This window comes from Dendrobium catenatum, unplaced genomic scaffold (genome assembly GCF_001605985.2).
Source record: "Dendrobium catenatum unplaced genomic scaffold, ASM160598v2 fragScaff_scaffold_243, whole genome shotgun sequence".
Taxonomy (NCBI): Eukaryota; Viridiplantae; Streptophyta; class Magnoliopsida; order Asparagales; family Orchidaceae; genus Dendrobium; species Dendrobium catenatum.
Window position 1 is genome coordinate 582,446 of NW_021318705.1, and position 19,023 is coordinate 601,468.

Sequence of the window (19,023 nt, forward strand, 5' to 3'; positions counted from 1 at the left end):
GGTCCTCCGACCGGACGTAGAGCTATGTCCGGTCGGAGCTAAAGTCGCGCCAAAAAAAATATAAAATACCGAGCAAATTTCGAGCAATACCAAACAATAACGAGGAATACCATCATGTGAAGGCCCAATACCGAGTTATACCGAGCTATACCGAGTTATACAAAAAATACCGAGTTTTTCCTAGGAAAAACTCGGTATTTTTTTGTATAACTAGGTATTGCTCGGTATAACTTGATATTGATCTTCACAGAGCGGTATTCCTCGTTTTTACCAAATAATACCTAGAAATGCCGAGCAAATACCGAGTTTTTTGACGGGATTTTAGTGCCGACCGGACGTTCTTTTACGTCCGGTCGGAGGACCTAATAATTAAGAGACTCTACATCAAAATTATCAAGCATAACAAATTAATAACATGAAAATGAACATATTAATTTATTACATAAATTAGAAAATTGAAAGATATTAATGTTTCTATAATCCTAATTAATATCCAGCCAACATGATTTGATTCAGAACAAATTTCAAATTCCAGTCAAATAAAAATCAAGCAGTTTTGCTTTCCTAAAATACATTGGGTTAAATTTTGAGTTCTAGCTATCCCATTTTTGTTTTTTTTTTTTGAATATTTAGATCAATAAAGTCAAATTCATAAACACATCATCTATATTAAATCCCTATCCAAAATTGTTTGATTGACCTAAAATCTTTTGATTGAATGATTGATTACTAAAACTCTCATCTAACAAATCAAAATGAGAGAAATTATTAGGTGTGGAATCTGGACCGGAGAACCGTCCGATTTTTATGAGTGAGAACAATAAAAGCTCAGTTTCTGTTCACCATTGAGTTTTTATTGTGCTCATTCATAATAATTGGATGCAGCTTCAATCCGGACTGTGCACGTAATAATCTCTCTCAAAATAACGAACGCCGTCACGAGGCCAATCAGAATGTGCCACGTTACCTTATGCCCGATACTGATTATGTGACACATTCTGATTGATCTCCTAACGACGATATGGATCCCATCTACAGAATAATTTCTCCAAAATGAGCTTCGTAGCTACCCCCAAAGTCAATTTCATTTCTGCAGTCTTCTTCGACGTCTCCGTTATTCTTCCCCAGGTCTATACATCCATAAATATAAATAAACCCTCTCTCCATTCGCTCAACCTCCATTCTTCGTTCTCTCACACTGCCCCATTTTCTTCTCGCGCAGGCCCTAGGTTTTTTCCGCGAGTGTATGGCAGTTAGCTTCCTGTCTCATGAGCTATCCGATCTCTGCATCGGCAAGCCGGCGCTGAAATCGCTGCCGATCTCCGCCACCGTCGGCGAAGCCCTCTTCGCCCTCCGTCAATCTGGTGAGGCCTATGTGAGCGTGTGGACTTCCGATAGTTCGAAGCCGGAGACGAAATCCTGCGCTGGAAAACTATGTATGGTTGATATTCTTTGCTATCTATGCGCAAAGGATAACATCTCGTCGCCGGCAGCCGCCCTCAAGAACCCCGTTTCCGTTCTACTTTCGAAGGAGGCAGCCGCCCTCGTGCGCTGCGTCGAGTCGCATTCGAGGTACTTGTTTGTTCTTCGATCTGCCGTGCTTTGATTGGCTTTCTTTGATTGAATCAGCAGTCCTGTTTATTTCGCTGCCGATTTGATGCCTGTTTAAGAATATATTTAATTACTGAATCAGTTCAGATCGTCAATGTTTCCGATGCGCTTTAATGGAATTTGCATTTTTTTTTTATTTCTTGCAAAATTAAGCGATGATTAAATCCTTCACTTCAAAAAGAGGAATAAAACAGAGTAAAGCAATTATTGCCTCGAACCCTTTTATATTTGATCGAAATTTGACCTCTGCTTTCCGTTTCCAGAGTTATTGATGCTCTCGACCTGATCCTGGAAGGTGCGCATATCCTATTAGTTCCCATACGGTCCCGCAAGAAGCTCCAGCCCCACCACTCCGGCATCTTCTGCTGGCTGACACCGGAGGACTTCGCCCGTTTCTTCTTCAACTCAATCTCCGTCTTCTCCCCCATCGCTGCCTGCTCCGTAACCCAGCTCGGCCTTGTTCGCTCCACCGACATTCTCGCCGTTCATCACCACGACCCGGCCCTCTCCGCCCTCCCCCTGATCCACCGTGCCCTTGCCGAACAAACATCCGTCGCGGTCGTTACTGAGGACCGCAAGCTCATCGGTGAGATCTCCCCTTCCACCCTCACCGGCTGCGACGAGTCTGTCGCCGCCGCCCTCGCCGTTCTCTCTGCCGGCGATTTCATGGCCTACATTGACTGGTGCACCTCCCCACCTGACGCCGCAGTTCGGGCCTTGAAATCATTATTAAAGAAGAAGGGGATGCATGAGATGGTTGAGCTAATGGATGTTGTTTCAAAGCCGGTACTTTCATCCTCGACGTCGTCTTCTTCGGACGAGGAAGGGGAGATAAGGAAGCGGCCGAGGCGATTGAGGAGGTTAGGGAGCTATTCTTCGAGGATGGGCCGGAGGTCGGAGGAGGCCATTGTTTGCCATCCGGGAAGCTCGTTGGTGGCCGTCATGGTTCAGGCTTTGGCGCACAGAGTAGGCTATGTTTGGGTAGTTGAGGAGGACTATGGCCTCGTCGGCATTGTCGTGCTTCGTGACATCCTCAAGGTTTTTAGAGACCAGTTTGCTGAGCAATTTCTTATTTCCTGATATTGAAGAACAAAGGTGGGAGAAAGGTTTTGATTTGTTTGATTAGTTGTTACCCTCTTTTCATTTAAGTTTCTGTATAAGAGTACCTTTCTCCTTCCTAAAAAATCTCTTTTGAGTTCAATAATGATGTCTTTACACTCGTAAACAAATGAAAGAATCGAGTTTATCAGATATTTGTTTTAAGTTATGGAATTTCTTATAAATTTATTTTAATGAAAAATCATCAATATGCATTGAAAAACTATATTTCTCATAAATCATTATACATACTTAATTTATTATAGCCATTTTCCCTAAAAAGTTTATAATGCTTTTCTAAAAAAAATTTCATATAAAAATACTAGATTTAGATATTGATGAGTAATTCAAGAAGAATTTTAAGGGATTAGTTTCATTTGTTGAAAAAGAAATGTAAAATAAAAGAAATAAAATCTAAAAGACAATTTAGGTGTTTGCTTTAGGGCAAATTATTGCATCCGGTCACCGGACACGGAAATAGGTTCAAATATTAATAAAATATTATTTTAAATTAAGCGTGTCAAAAGCACAGGTGAAGAGCATGTAAAGCGCAGTCAAAATGCACCTAAAGCACAGTCAAAGCGTAGTCAAAAGCGCAGTCAAAAGCACAGGTGATGTGGCATGTTTTTATTGGATGTCCGAACCTATTTTGCACGTCCAGTGACCGGATGCAATAATTTGCCCTGCTTTAGGGGCTATTTGGTTGGATTCTACTACGATATAAAATTTTTAAATATAGGAGTTTTAAAAATTTTGTTGTTTGATTGGATGAAAAAAAAAAATGTAAAGTAAATTAAATATAGTGTAAATTATTCAAATTCATTTTTTAGGTAAATCAAACCCGTCTAAATTTGATCGAAAACTATTTACATCTCAAGCCAGCTCACTTGACCGCAATCAATGAGCGCTGACCACCTCCACCAGCCTCCGGCCACGACCGCTAGCCAAACAACTCTTAAATAAAATGGAGAATAAGCCTTCTACTTGAGCTCCGGGTGCCCTTTTTTTTAAAAGAAATAAAACTTCTCTTACGCTGTGAGTTGGATATTATAGTATTACTTTTCTTAAATCATGTGAGTCACATGTTCTCTAGTAACAATTTTTATTTCATGGTACAATAAGATAATTTGATAGTTGGAGAATGGAGCATCATATAATGTCCCGTATTCATCTAAGGGTTCAAAAGTCAATAGAATATCTAGTTTAAATAAAAAATATTTAAAAAATATTTATAACAATAAATAAATATATAAAAAATGGCATCTTATTAATATAAAAAATATAATAAGCATATTTTAAACTATTTAATTTAAATTTAAATATTTTAATCTTTCTCTAGTCTAATTTATTGATTTTAATTAAATAAATTTTCTATAAAAGAGAATTTAAAAACTTTAAATAATTAAATAAAATAGATGAACTTTTTAATTAAAAAAATTAGTAATGTCAAGATAAATGATTAAAATGAGAAAAATCTAGAAGTAAAGAGAGAAATATAAGTAAAAAAAAAATTAAAATGATCTTCCCCTCAATGAAGAGAGATAAATAATGTGACACTACAATAAAATTTTAATATGGTCTAATAAAAATAAAAAATAAAAAAAGTAGGTAAGAGAAAAAGTGGGAAAAAGTGTGGGGGACCTCCACGTTTCTTAAAGTTTTTTTTTTCTTAACGAGAAAGTACTATTTTTAGGCCAGTGTAAATCCCGGTCAACCTAGCATGCAACCCACACCAATTTATACGGGCCAACACTTAAGGTTAAAGCTTTCATTGCTTGCCAAGGGATTCGAACTAGGGACCTGGGCTTTGCCCAGCCGGCTCTTCATCACCCGGACAAGCGCTGTCCTAATTCTTTAATCATTCTTCCGATGAACTCAGCTTCAACCAGCTCATAATGGCCATATCCAGCATTACAATTATTGTATCTATGGGATTTAGGTTAAGTTTGAGACATTTTTCTTAGGACATCACCAACTGAACATCATTCACCTATGTACAACTTCGGTGAGTGTCTATTCGAATGGTAAATGTAAACATATTTTTGTATTTTATTTATGCTGTGAGCAGTAAGACTCCAATATTAGGGTCGCACTATTCACCCGAATGGCAACCGAATGACATTCTCACTATTGTTGTTCTATAGATATGAGAAAGAACGTACATAAAATATTTTTTTCTTGTGTTAGAAATAAAATTCAGTTGGAGATTCATTATTATTTGATATGATTCTTACTGTCTTTTGAAGGTAAAAATAGATTTTTCTGTTGGAGATGTCCTTACGAATTTCTAAACATATTTTTATTATTTATTTTTTTTTTAAAGCAGCAAAAAAATATGATAAAAATTTACTCAAACTAATTCTTAGATCCTCAATTTGAGAGTAAATTTCTCAAATATTAATCATTCAATCTATTTTAGAAAATTGTAATTATTTTTAAATTTTTTTAAAATAATAATAATATAATGAAGTCAAACAAAACTGCCGAAAGATTGAAAAAAAAAAAAGGTGTTTTCTTTGAAAAGTTTATTTTTTGATAATTTTCTGAAGAGTGGTATCTCTTAGCCTTGTTTTAGAGTCAATAACAGTGAAGAAAATAAAATAAAATATTAATTATTTTATAAAATGATAATGAATTTAGTTTATTATTATTTTTTTTTTAACTGACGCCAGCTGGGCCTTCTTACAAATAATTAAATAACTCAGGTGTGAATGCAAAATTCACAAAAATATTTATTTCTGGTCAACTGATTTAATGAAGTGCCTTTACAGCCTGTGACATGGGTTCCTATTCTAAGTTGCTATTTTATTGTTTATATGGAAGCTTCCAGAAATTCTGTCAATGGGTTTTCAATTAATAAATATTTGGTATTTTGCATGATTTTTTAAAATATATATTTTATTTATTTTAAATAAAAAAAAAGGAGGAGAAGCCCACAAGATCTAAATAATAACAGAGCTAAACATTCTAACAATGCAACCTCTTAGACAAGTTTGACTGTCTAAGCTCTGAAGATATATTGTGAAGAAAATTGGCAATGGTCTAAGAACCTTACAAAAAAAATAATAATTGAGCAAGTAGAAGTTATGGAGAGATTATTCTGTGCGGAGTCTGAACGTATTCGGAGCCAATCTGGATGCTCTATATCATCTAATGCACTATGCATTGGGTGACGTGATATGCCTGAATTAGCATTCAGACGCCTCAGGACACTGCACGTAATAATTTTTCGAAGTTATGGGTCTTCATATGATGATGATTTTGAAATTTATTACAAGAAAGCTAAGCCTGAACAAAAAGGAAATTCAACTTGAAATTCCTCTTGATACCAATTTGAGGAGATAACCATCTGATAAAGGAGATTGAACAACATGATTAAGGGTCTATTTTTGGTAATTATAATTTTTTATAAAGGTGTTTGTTAAGCTAATGTTGCAGTCAAAATAATTTTTTTCGAAAATTACTATAAAAGTATCTTCATAAGAAAATAATAGCCAAGCAGAGCAATGGTTGTGATCATAAAATAAAAGAAGTTAAAAAAATAACCTAAACATATGCTTTGTTTGAGACATCTTTCTATAACAATTTATTAGCATAAAAATTTATTAAAAATAGCACACAAAAAAATGATCAAAAGTTGTCTCAAATGAAGCCTTATACTAATAGTCCCCATTAGGGGTGCAAAAGAGTCGAGCTCGAGCCAGGGGGTGTTCAAGTCGAGCTCTAATACCAAATAACGAGCTCGAGCTCGAGCTCAACTCGTCTTAGGAAACAAGTTGAGTCGAGTGACTTGGCAAGCTTGACTTGTCTCATGAAACAAGTCGAGTCGAGCGACTCGTCAAGCTCCTGTGTCGTCCGTGAATCCCGCTCATCGTGCCGAGCTACGTCGACCTCCATCGACCGTCGTCCCACGGCGAATCCTGCTCCCCCCTACGAAATTTGATTCCCGCGACGAAGCCCGCTCCCGCTATGAATCCCGCTACCATCATCAAATCCCGGTCCCGCATCAAAGGTCGCTCCCGCAGCGAATCCCGCTCCCACCATCAAATCCCGCTCCCGCCAACGAAATTTGATTCCCACTCTCGCTCTCGTGGCGAATCCCGCTCCTCTTACGCGAGCTACTCGACTAGCTATCAAGTCGAGCAGTGAAGTGTTCGAACTCGGGCTCGTTAAGCCGTCGAGATCGAAATTCTATTTGAGCTCGACTCGCGAGCTCAATAAGCTCGACTCGTCGAGCCCGTTAACGAGTTGAGCCCGAACCGGCTTGACTTGGTTGCACCCCTAATCCCCATTCCTCTTCTGTTTTTTATTAAGGATCTAAATTAGTGCTTAATTACATTAAAAATATGACATTTTTTTTGCATTTGGGATTATTATTTGGGATAAACTTCTTACTTTTTTTATTTTTTAGATAGCAATCATAAATTCTGTTTGGATACTATTTTTTCATTAATTTCAAAAAAAACTTTTATACAGAGAAGCTTATTTTTTAAGTATGCTTTAAAAATATTAATTTTCCAACAATAATTTTATTCCATAATTACAAAAAATTACCATCATCTCAAACGAATCAAATGCAATGAGAAGCCTAATTAAAATGATTAAGCCTAATTAAGAAGTTACTAATCTAACAATCTCACACGTAAATATATTGAGAGCAACTACTTTGGTCTCATTTAAACGATCACTATCAAAGAACTCCATTAAAGAAGAAATACTTAGGAAGACTGCTCTTCCGTATCGTCCTCTCGCTGTACGATCACTCACCACAAAAAAATAAAGAGACAGCTTTCCCTCTCGTCTTATAACATCTGATCCTTAAGGAAGCAAGGCTTCGTTTGGGACGACTTTTTTTCTGTTTCTTAAAATAAATTTTTAGTATAAAAATTTTAATTTTTGTACTAAAAAATAACTTTAAAAAGCATAAAAAAGCCGTCCCAAATATTAATTAAAAAATGAAGAGATAATATGGAGAAATTAGAATTCGTTCGGGATAGTTTTCTGAAGTTTTTTTCAAATATTCTTTTAATATAAAAATTTTTAGTTTAAAAAGTTGTTTTAAAATGTACTAAAAAAATTGTCTCAAACGAAGCATAAGACCATCTTCAACCTAAAAACCCAATTTCCCCTCCAAAATACAGTAATTTATTTTTAATCGAACACCATTTCTTTCTCCTCTTTCCCGCCTTTTTCTTATTATTATTATTATTATTATTATTATTATTATTATTATTATTATTATTATTATTATTATTATTATTATTATTTTAATTGTTTTTTTTTCCTCCTCTCGTTTTCATTTTGCCGTGTGAATAAGAAGTTTCTTTTAAATAATAATAATACCATAAAAATACTATTAATGCTATTCTACTACAACTACCCCTAAAATAAATAATAATATTTAATTATATTTTGATGGTGGTAACATAAATTAGAGGTGTAGGCTTATTTGTGAGTCTGCTTAAGCTCAACTAAATAAATAGCTGAAGTCGAGGTTGATGAGCTTAGAAAGCTCTGTTAGGAGCGGCTGTAGCGTTTTATAAAATTAGTTGCGAAATTATAGTGGAGAAAATAATTTTATTATTTTGATTACAAAAGCAATTTTTCATTATAAAAATAAATAAATAATAGTCAAATGAAATTATGGTTATTAATATTAGCGGCGGAGATGATTGTCATAGTTATATTTAAAAATGATTTTTTAATGCATATCAAAATTTCATGATTCGGGTTTTTAGTAATTTTACACTTGCGGTTTCATTAATATACTTAATAGCTCCTTAATTACATTTAGTTAATCTTAAATTTCTTTTGACTTACATTATGTTTATAGTCCTCAGTGAGTAGAAGGTTGGATATTATTATTGTATTTGATATTTTAAGGTTTATAAAAACACATTTCATGTATGTTCCCTATGGATTTATAAATGGTTTAATATACTTATAAGCCTGCACCCACACACCCGCACCCGCACACCCACATATGCTCGCTGCCTCGCCCGCATACACTCGCTTCCTCACCCATAGGCTTGCCAGCTAGCCCAACTCTCACCCGCATGAGCTCACGTCTGGCTGCAATATGGTTTAACGAGTTGGCTTCGGATTTGAATTTTTGATCCATTTTTCTGATTGAGTCAGGTAAGGGTCGGGTTCAGGACAGGTCAATTGAAAGCGGTACAATTTTGGATTGGATCCAAACCCAACCCAAAAACTCATCTTGACACCCTTAGTTTAGAGAAGGACCCAAAACAATTGTAACATGAGGAATTCTCAACTGCTTCTTCAGTAGGTTCTGCAGCTAGGACTCCTGCAAGGTTTGTTCTTGATGTTAGTAAGCAATTGTTAAAAATGGCGTGCCTCTAGTATCTTTCAAGATAAAATTGTTCAAGTTCCAGCAATTTTTGCACTGAAAAGTAATCATTTTGATTCCGAGGAGAGTTCGAGTTTGTTATTGATTCAAGGTTTAGTTCTTGAAGTCATTCTTCCAAGGTGAAATGAAATCCTTCTAATCTAGCATCAATTGCAAACCAAGATGTTGTTGAATCTGTTAAACAGGAAAGAGAACAGCGAAAAAAGGAATTGGGAATTGGAATCTCTACTTCACCTGTTTCAAGTACTGCAAACTTAGAAGTGACTGATGAGTGGTATAATGGATCGAGTTCTTCCTTCCTTCTGATTTGAAGATGATAAAGGTATTGAAACAATCATTCATATAGAACCAATTAATTGTACAGCATCAAATGTCTAACAGAAGTTGCACCGGCGAATTTAGAAATTCCGATTCTTCACTATTTAGGCTTCGTTTGGAACGGCTTTCTTTTTGCTTCTTAAAGCAGCTTTTTAAGTTGGTACAAAAATTAAAAAGCTGCTTTTAAGAAGCAGAAAGAAAGCTGTCCCAAACAAAGCCTTAAGCTTGGTTTGGGGTGGCTTTCTTGCCACATCTAAAATTGTTTTAAAAAGCAATAAAAAAGCCGTCTCAAACGAAGTCTTAATCTCCACCTCTACTTTTCAACTACCTCAATCAATGGCATCTATGTTATTCTCCATTTCCTCTTAATTTAGTATATATGATCTACTGTGCTCTGTAATTACCTATGACTGATGGAAATGCATTGAATACAAGAGCTTCTTCTTCTCTGCTCATTTCTCTGCTGCATATACTGTGTATTGTCTTAGCTGCTCTCTACAAGTTTCTACAGGTATTTCATGAAGGTATCAGAGCCATATGCATAACAGCAAATGGATACTCCTCAGAACTCTTCCACAAATAACCCTCCTCTACCTATCTCTCAGATTATTCCCACTGAAACTTTCAATTTCAGCTTCCTTAAAATTCCTGATTTCTAATATCAAGAATGCAGTTCATATTCAGCTTTCTGTTGATAACTATCTCACCTGGCGCACTCAAATACATAAAATATTCCTAGCCAATGGTTTTTGTTGGGTACCTCGACGGCTCCACCACATGTCCATCCAAGCATCTTCTCTCCGACACCGGCAAAGCTTACCTTAAATCCCTTGTATTCCCATTGGCTCCTACTAGATCAAAATCTAGCTGTTGCTCTCTTCTCCACAATTTCTCCTCATTGTTACCTTATATCATCAACTTGGAATATTGTCATTCCATTTGGACAACATTTGAGCGCCGATTGTTCTCCACAAATTGCTCAAGAGTTATTCAACTAAAGAATGAACTCCATTCGCTTACTATGTGAAATTAGTCGAGATGACTAATTACCTTTCCATGGTTAAACGCTTGGTGGACAACATTGCCTCTGCTTGTGGCTTTATAGAAACAAAAGATATCTTCCTATATTATCTTAAATGGTCTTCCTGCTAACTATCAATCCTTCAAAATGGACATTCATACAAAGCTCACTCCCATTTCGCTTGATGATCTATACTCCCTTCTCTGTAGCGAGGAAGTCAATCTTGCCATTGATGCCGCCAAAGAACTCTCCCTATCGGATCATATCGCCCAAACTGATAATTAGTATGCTTTCGCCTCCACCAGGGGTCGTGACTGTCAACACTTCAATTTTTGTGAACGTGGTCATTCATCCTTCTACACTACACCTAAACACCTCCTTTGCTTCCAGGGGCGGCAATACGAAAAAATATGTGTATTGCCAAATATGTGGCAAAAGAGGCCATTCTGCCTTCTCATTCTGGCATCATGCAAACCTTCAATCATTCCCTCTGCCCCTCATGCCTTGCTTGCTAAATAGTCTCCCCTAGTTGCTCCTCCATGTTACCTAGAAAGTAGTTCCATTGCTCATTTAACACAAAAACTTCACTCCGTACAAGACGCCTCTACCTATCAAGGTTCCGATCAGGTTCTCATCGGCAACAATACAACTCTCACCATTGCTCATTCAGGCAATAGTCTTCTACCTACTCCCTCTCATGCTCAAACTATCTTCTCTTTTACATGTTCTTCACATCTCACACAAACTTCTTTCCATTTCAAAATTTGCTGGTGATAACAATTGATATATCATTTTCTACTCCTCCGATTATGTGATCAAGCATCAGATGTCGCATCAACCTCTTCTCCAAGGCCCATGCCTTAATGGTCTATACCCAATCTCTGCCAGATCTTCAATTCGGGCTTCTCCACCAACAACCTTCCTCACTGCCTCTGCTACTTCAAGTCATTGGTACAAATGTTTGGGGCACCCAAATTCAGCCACTAATTTTGTTATTGCAAAATCTTTTCCTAGTCTATGTATCTCTTCCTCTTCTTCTATATGTACTTCATGTGTTGTAGCTAAAAAATCATAAATTACCCTTTAATGAATCTACTAGTTTCTCTACTACTCCTCTTGACCTTATTCATTGGGGTCCTTCCTCCGTTGTATCTACAAATGGTTTTCGTTTTTATTTAGTTCTAGTTGTTGATTGTTCTCATTATAGTTGGATAGACCCTATGAAATATAAATCATATACTATACCAAATTTCATTCATTTTAAATCATTCATTGGAAAACACTTTCATAAAAATATTCAAACTCTATGTACTCATGGAGGTGGTGAGTTCCTCAACCAAAACCTTCAAAATTTTCTAGCTCAATGGCATTCATCACCAATATACATGTCCTCACACTCCTCAACAAAACGGTGTCGTTGAATGCAAACATCATCATCTTGTTGAAACAGTCCGCACTCCCCTATGTGAATCCAAATTATCCTATAACTTCTGGGTTGATGCTCTCTTCACGGCCGTATATCTCATGAATCTACTACCATCCCCAAATACATTCTACATATCCCCTTTTCAACTCCTCCGCAATAAACCTCCAAATTATTCTCATCTTTGTGTATTCGGCTGTCGTTGTTATCCCTGGCTTAACTCATATACCACACATAAGCTTGCACCCCGTTCAACCCCATGTATTTTTCTTAGCTATGCTTCAAATAAAAAAGGTTACAAATGCTATAATCCCAACATGGGTCGCATCATTGTATCCAAACATGTTCTATTTGATGAATCCATCATACCTATGATTATTCCATCTCATCCCTCTTCTTCCACAGAAAACCATCCATTTCCTTTCCCTCCCTACATTCTTCCCTTCAATGCACCTCTTCTTCCACTGCTACAGCTCCTGCAAATAATCCACCATCTCCCTCCTCACCACATATATATATACTCTACAATCGCTACCTCATCTTCAACCACCTCCTATATTTCTCCCACTTCTCCTCTACCCACAGCTCCACATCAAATTCACCACCCAATGATCACCCGTCTCCACACAGGTTCACTTAAACCTCGCCAAATTCTTGATCTCAGCCATACCATTCAAACCATCCCTACAAATTACACTTCAACAATTAAATTTCCTGAATGGCGTCAAGCTCTTTCTGCAAAATTCAATGCTCTGCAGGCTCAAGTTACATGGACACTTGTTCCTCAGCCACACCACAATGTTATTGGATGAAAATAGATATTTAAAATAAAAAACACTGACAGTTCCATCTCTCGATATAAGGCATGTCTTGTTGCTTTAGGATTCAAACAGGAGTATGATCTTAATTATCATGAAATATTTAACTCGGTAGCTAAATCTCCAACTATTTGCCTCTTTATGACAATTTCTCTTCAATTTCAATGGAAAATCATACAAATTTATATAGCAAATGTGTTTCTTCATTGCTATTTAGAGGAAATAGATTATATGATTCAACCCCCAAGGTTTCCAAGATCCTTAATATCCTAATCATGTATGTCTCCTAAAAAAGCTCTCCAAGGCCTTAAACAAGCCTCACATCAATAATTTGTCTCTCCTCCTACCTTACTCTTCAAAGGTTTCATCTCTAGCTCAGTTGATTCCTCTCTAATGATCATCAACAACAACAATATTCGTGTCTACTTCTTAATATATGTTGATGATATCTTTGTCACCGGTAAAGATCAATCTTTTATTACCAATGTTTTCCACAAACTCTAGCTGCATTTTAATAAGCGCAATTTAGGGAAACTATCTCAGTTCCATGTCCTTGATGTCATCACAACAAACACCTCTTATCATCTCTTTTAACATACACTATTTTGACAATTGGTCGACTCTCTTCAATATCTTACCTCTAACCGCCCTGACATTGTGTTTTTCGTAAACAAAATTTGTCAAAACATGCATAATGCATTGGAGTGTCATTTTCAGTTTACTTAAACGCATACTTCCATACTTAAAAGGCACCTCCTCTCATGGGTTGCTTCTCCAACAAGGGGATCTTCAACTCCAAGACATTTCAGATTCGGATTAGGACCGAAGAAACCAATGATTGCAAGTCCGGTGCTTGTTTTTGTGATTTTATAGGTCCAAATCTCATCACTTACTAAGAAAAACAAACTACTGCAACTTGTTCTTCTACAGATGCTGAATACCGATCACTTGTTGCCACCACTACTGAAATCATTTGGCTATGTTGTCTTTGCCAAGACTTCTCCCTAAAATTGGACAACATTTCTGCTCTATCTATTGCAAGCAATCCTATTTTCATGCAAGGACAAAATATATTGAGATAAATCATCATTTCATCCGTGAAGCCATTAACTCTCAGCTCATTACAGATAATCACATCTCCTCAACATATAAGATAGCAGATATCTTCACTAAGGCCCTACCTAATTCCACATTCAACGCTCTCCGACACAAGTTGACGATCTGCACTTCCCCTCAATCCTGAGGGCGGTAACAAAAGCTGCACAGCAAAAATTGGAAAATCCGATTCTCCACTATCCTCCGCTCCAGTTCTACATCTGCTGCCACCTTTGCCTGCAACACTACAGGGTCACATGTATAGCTGTACCGTGATTTAATCTCCACCTCTACTTTTCAACCACCTCAATGGCATTTATGCTATTTTCCATTTCCTCTTCAGTTAGTATATATGATCTACTGTGCTCTGTAATTACCTATGACTGATGCAAATGTATTGAATACAAGAGCTTCCTCTTCTCTAGCCATTTCTCTGCTACATATACTGTGTATTGTCTTAGCTACTCTCTACAAGTCTCTACAGGTATTTCATCAATGTCAACCGTTAAAGTGAGACATATAAGGTCATGTATGACTTGTGAATTGGATGGGTCAAAGTGGAATGATATGGGCTTACCGAACTGATAAGATAAAGATATTATAAGCCTAAAAATTTCTTAGAAAGGAAAAAAAGTGGTGCACTTCATCTTAAAAAAATGCTTATTAATGACACAAAACAAAAGGTGATGCAGGACTACATGCATAATTCGGAAACTTGCACAAAATATTTTAAAATCAATTTCAGATTTCGTTATTAGTGATTAAAACATCAAAGTAAAACTAATAAACGGTCACTTCCGTTTAAGCCAAATTACACAAGATGCTAAACGGAATCAAAACACGTAGGAAAATTAAAGCAATGCATGCGGGATAGTTTCTAACATAACCCTCGTTTAACAACGAGATCCAAAAGCAAAGAAGTAACAATTCCTACGAATACTAGTGGATGGCGATAAGTAGACACAATCTCTTGCTTTGAACAACTTCTCTCAAAGAAATTAGAATTTGAAAGTAAATGAGTCAAGGAAGAAAATTACCTTCTCGAAGAAGCGTCGAAATTCACCACGTACCTTCCACTAGTTACTCCTTCCACGACAATTATGGGAGGACGGAATTTCTAGAGATCCGTCCATGATTTGAATCATGCCGACGAAAGAAATTTGAAAAGATCCACGCCACCTTGGCCGTTGGATGTGAGGAAGGGATCAAACTCCGGATCGGTCAAGCATCAATCATGTAAAGAGAAAACAAACTAGAGAGGGAGTGGAAGGGAGGTGGCGGTGGGGAGAAGGAGGAAGTTAGGTTGAGAAGAGAACTAGGTAGGGTGGAGGAAAAAGTGTTGTATTCTTCATGCCAAAATTAATCTCAGATTTTTAAGTAGAAGTGGAGGGAAAAATCTGAGATTTGAATTTCAAAAGACAAGTAATTAGGAGCAATAATGTAGCATTAAGGAGGTGGGGACCATGGGGGAGGCCGGCGCATGGTGAGAGGGGAGGGGAGTGGGTTATGTGGAGAAAATTACAACTCTTTCCAAATTGATCCCTTTAATTTAGGAGAAGAAAAATTCCACCTAAATCAAATTTGCCTCAAAAGTACAAGATGAAGGCTATAAATAGCCTAATACAAAGACATAAAATAAAAGACTAAAATACCCTCGAGGGGCTACAAGACTCAATCCCTCAAGCAAGGGTAAAAAGGGAAAAAATGCAGAAATAAAATACATCAAAATAAAATGACCAAACTAAAATCAAAAATACATCGGGCAGATTGTGGTCGTAGATCTACGACCACGTCGATGGTAGACTTTCCAACTGATGTCCCCATCAAAAGGAGAATTGTTTAATTTGCTTTATACTGTGTAGACCTCTTAAACTAATTAAAAAGATCAAATAAGATAAATCTGCAAACCACATTCATTAGAATCATCTTGACTAGAACAAATACTCAGCTCTTTGATCAGAATACAATTAAGTATAGCGACTATAAGCATTTCAAATATATATTTCCCACTAGAAAATAACCTGATAAAAGGCAAATTATATGAACAAATAAAATCACTCGGGACATTTTCTTCAGCTGCAAATTCATTGTTTTAATACAACTATAACAAGCTCACCTCATGGGAGTCAATAGTTGATCATCAAATTCATCCACTTTGTGTTGCTATTGCCATATCTTCCATTGTTGTCTGCAATATAATTTCAGTTGGCTTTGGGCATCCCCTTAACCATTCATGGCCGAGTTGTGCTCTTTCATTATCTCCAAACCCAAAAACCAGACCCTTATTTGTTACTGCAACGGTGTGATACAGTCCTGTGCTGATTTGGGAGACATAATGAGACCGTAGATTATCAAGGATTCGAGGCTGCAAAACTTTGTCTGAACATCCACGGTCAGAGAAGCCCAAACTACCAAAGCCCATCCATCCAAAGGCAAAAACAGAGCCTTCATCTGTTACAACGAAAGTCTTTCTCTTTCTCGCGCAAACCTGTGATTAAAGCCAATAAATGATGAACTTATCAAAATGCGTGCAAGTTCATGACTGCAGGATAAACTAATTTGTTTCATACCAATATTTTTTTTTTCTTTTTTTTGTTCTAATGATGTGCAGAGCCAAATTGAGAAAAAAAAATTTCCTTTCAAATGAAATTATAAAAGATCCACTTAAAGTTAAGGAGGAAGTTCAAGTACTTATGTTCATTTTTTCATGTTACAAGACATGTTCCGCAATCTTATGGAAATGTAAAAGAACCTCCATAATTTACTTCGAATTCTACACTCCAATATGCAATTTTTACTCGGTTATGTAAATAACTTAATAAGGTAAAATCTAATGAAGAAATGTACAGAAATTTTATGGAAAAAAAGTTGGCTGCCTTCAATATGGATTACTGGAGAATGAGCATTATTAACTTAGAAAAATAAACTAAAACTATATTGCTGAAAAAGTTCTTCATAACCAAGATAATTCAAACACATCATGCACTACTCACGTATATCATGCCATTACTGACTCATAAAAATGTGCAGCAAGTGCTGGACTATAAAAGAAGGTTCCATATGCCCCCAAAGTCTCTAAGAATGCAGAAATGACACGTGCCACAAACCTGGACAGCAAGGTGGCCTTTTAGGCTGTTCAATAATTCTGGACTAGTTTTGTCATTCTCATCTCCATGTCCTAGAGCTCCACAATATCCTCTACCCCAAGTATAAACCTGCAAAGGCAGCAATTTTTAGCATATTAATCCGGATGTACCTAAAAAGGGAGATTTACATACATACCACCTAATATTATTCTATTTACATATTTAACACCTAAAATTTTAATATTACATACATACCACCCATAGTTCATATCAAATAGGAGTAGTATAAATGAAATATATGAGTGGTAGGAAAGAAATATAAGTGGTATATTTGATATTAAAATAATCTAGGGTGGTATGCATGTAATATTAAAATTTTGGGTGTTAGATATGTAAATAGGATGTTATAAAGTGGTATGTATGTAATTTTCCAATAAAAAAATGCATAACGGTATACAACAATCTCATGTCGGGAACAAATCTTACATATCCATTGGAATCTAGTGCCACCGCATGTTCATCCCCAGCCGATACACGGACAACATGAATATTTTTCCTGTTAAATGATTTAATAGCTTTAGGAAGAAGCTCATCATGTTGATCACCATGGCCGAGGCAGAAATTGGAGCATGAACCAAAAGAATAAACAGTTCCATCATTAGTTAAGGCAAAGCTGTAACTTGCACCAGCAGCAACCTGAACAACATGGCCAACACCCTCAAGTGATTCAACTTTTGTAGGAGTGGGACGGTCAAGATTGTCTCCATGGCCAAGCTGTCCATGGGTGTTACTTCCACAAGTGAATACATCGCCTTCCTTCGTAAGAATTACAGTAAAATTAAGACCAGTGGCAACCTATGAAGAACATAATATAAAAAAAATTAAGCGTTGGATGCGATTCATAGAAAGACTAATAAGATTGCAATGAATAAATATACATCATATGCCATATGTTATCAATAATTGATGTCCTGAATTAATATGCAAATCCTATAGAGCTACAAAAATCAGGATGAAACTAAATAGAACTATAAACGCAAGGAAGTTTTGCCACAGTCCTCTGGGGAACTAGAGGGTATTGGTGATACTAAGCACAATTCCATATTCAACAAAAATCTTTTGATCTTTAGCTTCACAGGAACCAAGCTTGCGAGCATCATTATGTTTGAAGCCAAGTTCGTAGAGAAGCACAAGAGCATATACCTATCTTATTATATCAAGGTTCCAATGGAGAATAAATATGTTCATATCCACAAAAATAACAAGAATAATATGAAGTAAAACATAACATTTTTATATTCAATGGGAAACAATCTTAAGGTTTTCTCAAATTAGATAAATAAGTTAGAATAATTTAGTAAAAGGTATAATATGTTTCCAAATGTTGGATTTGTTAAAAACAAATCAGGGAGATTTGTTAAAAAAATTTGGCAAATTGCTGCTTATCAATAAAAATCTACAAAATGAAGAACAAGCTCATTAAAAAAAATTACAAATCATGATTTATAGAGATCAAACGCAAGATCAAATTAAAAACATTACACAAATGACCAACACGTTCAATTTGAAGTAATCGAAAGCAAGTTCTATGAATCCCGTATCAATAAAAAATAAAAATAAATAAATAAATAAATAATCCCCTTTCATTGTTGACAATTATCATGCCTTGTTGCACCAATCAGGTGAGCTACTTTTCTATGTCATTTGTTGTTGGTTGGCTATACTTGTCATGAAAGTCATCCAAAATATCTTCCTAAAAGATATTAGCAGTTGGGCGATCTTGAAAGCTAATGTAATCTGGCATTCCACCAATGATAGGTGCATTTAATCATTACATGGGCCACCAATGATGTCTTCCCCTTTGGCGAACAATCAACATCAACATCAAGCCTTTGTCCCATGATAGGAAATACTTGAGTTCACAAGTAACCCTAAGGTAATACTTGAGTTCGCAAGCAAACCTAGTCGAAATTAGCCCAAAACCAGAGAGAAAACTGCTGTCCCAGCAGAAAAACAGCAACCTTGCAGCAGGTATTGCACCCAAACAGTGGAAAATAGGGAAAGAAAACAAAGTTTTCACTAGAAAGAAAACAAAGTTTTCTCTTTTAATGGCCAACATTCGGCACCATAAAGCATTGCAGGTCTCACCACCATCTTATAGAACTTTCCCTAAAGTTTGAGGG

General features: G+C 36.3%; 2 protein-coding genes across 2 annotated transcripts in view; one reads left to right on the forward strand and one right to left on the reverse strand.

The window, feature by feature from the left end:
* The first annotated feature begins 1,092 nt into the window (after nt 1–1,092).
* LOC110094551 (CBS domain-containing protein CBSX5-like) lies at nt 1,093–2,862 on the forward strand. The gene is made up of 2 exons (XM_020819816.2): nt 1,093–1,572; nt 1,875–2,862. Exons 1-2 carry the CDS (start codon nt 1,247–1,249, stop codon nt 2,689–2,691), a joined length of 1,143 nt encoding a protein of 380 aa, XP_020675475.1. The 5' UTR covers nt 1,093–1,246; the 3' UTR covers nt 2,692–2,862.
* A 12,789-nt stretch (nt 2,863–15,651) lies between these two features.
* Nucleotides 15,652–19,023, reverse strand: part of LOC110094690 (probable E3 ubiquitin-protein ligase HERC3) — a 15,884-nt gene continuing 12,512 nt past the window's right edge. Inside the window, exons 4-6 of the mRNA XM_020819980.2 lie at nt 17,327–17,695; nt 16,862–16,969; nt 15,652–16,242 (exon numbers count right to left, since the gene is read on the reverse strand). Coding sequence (XP_020675639.1) covers nt 15,901–16,242; nt 16,862–16,969; nt 17,327–17,695 — 819 coding nt within the window. The 3' untranslated portion in view covers nt 15,652–15,900. The remainder of the gene's footprint in view (nt 16,243–16,861; nt 16,970–17,326; nt 17,696–19,023) is intronic.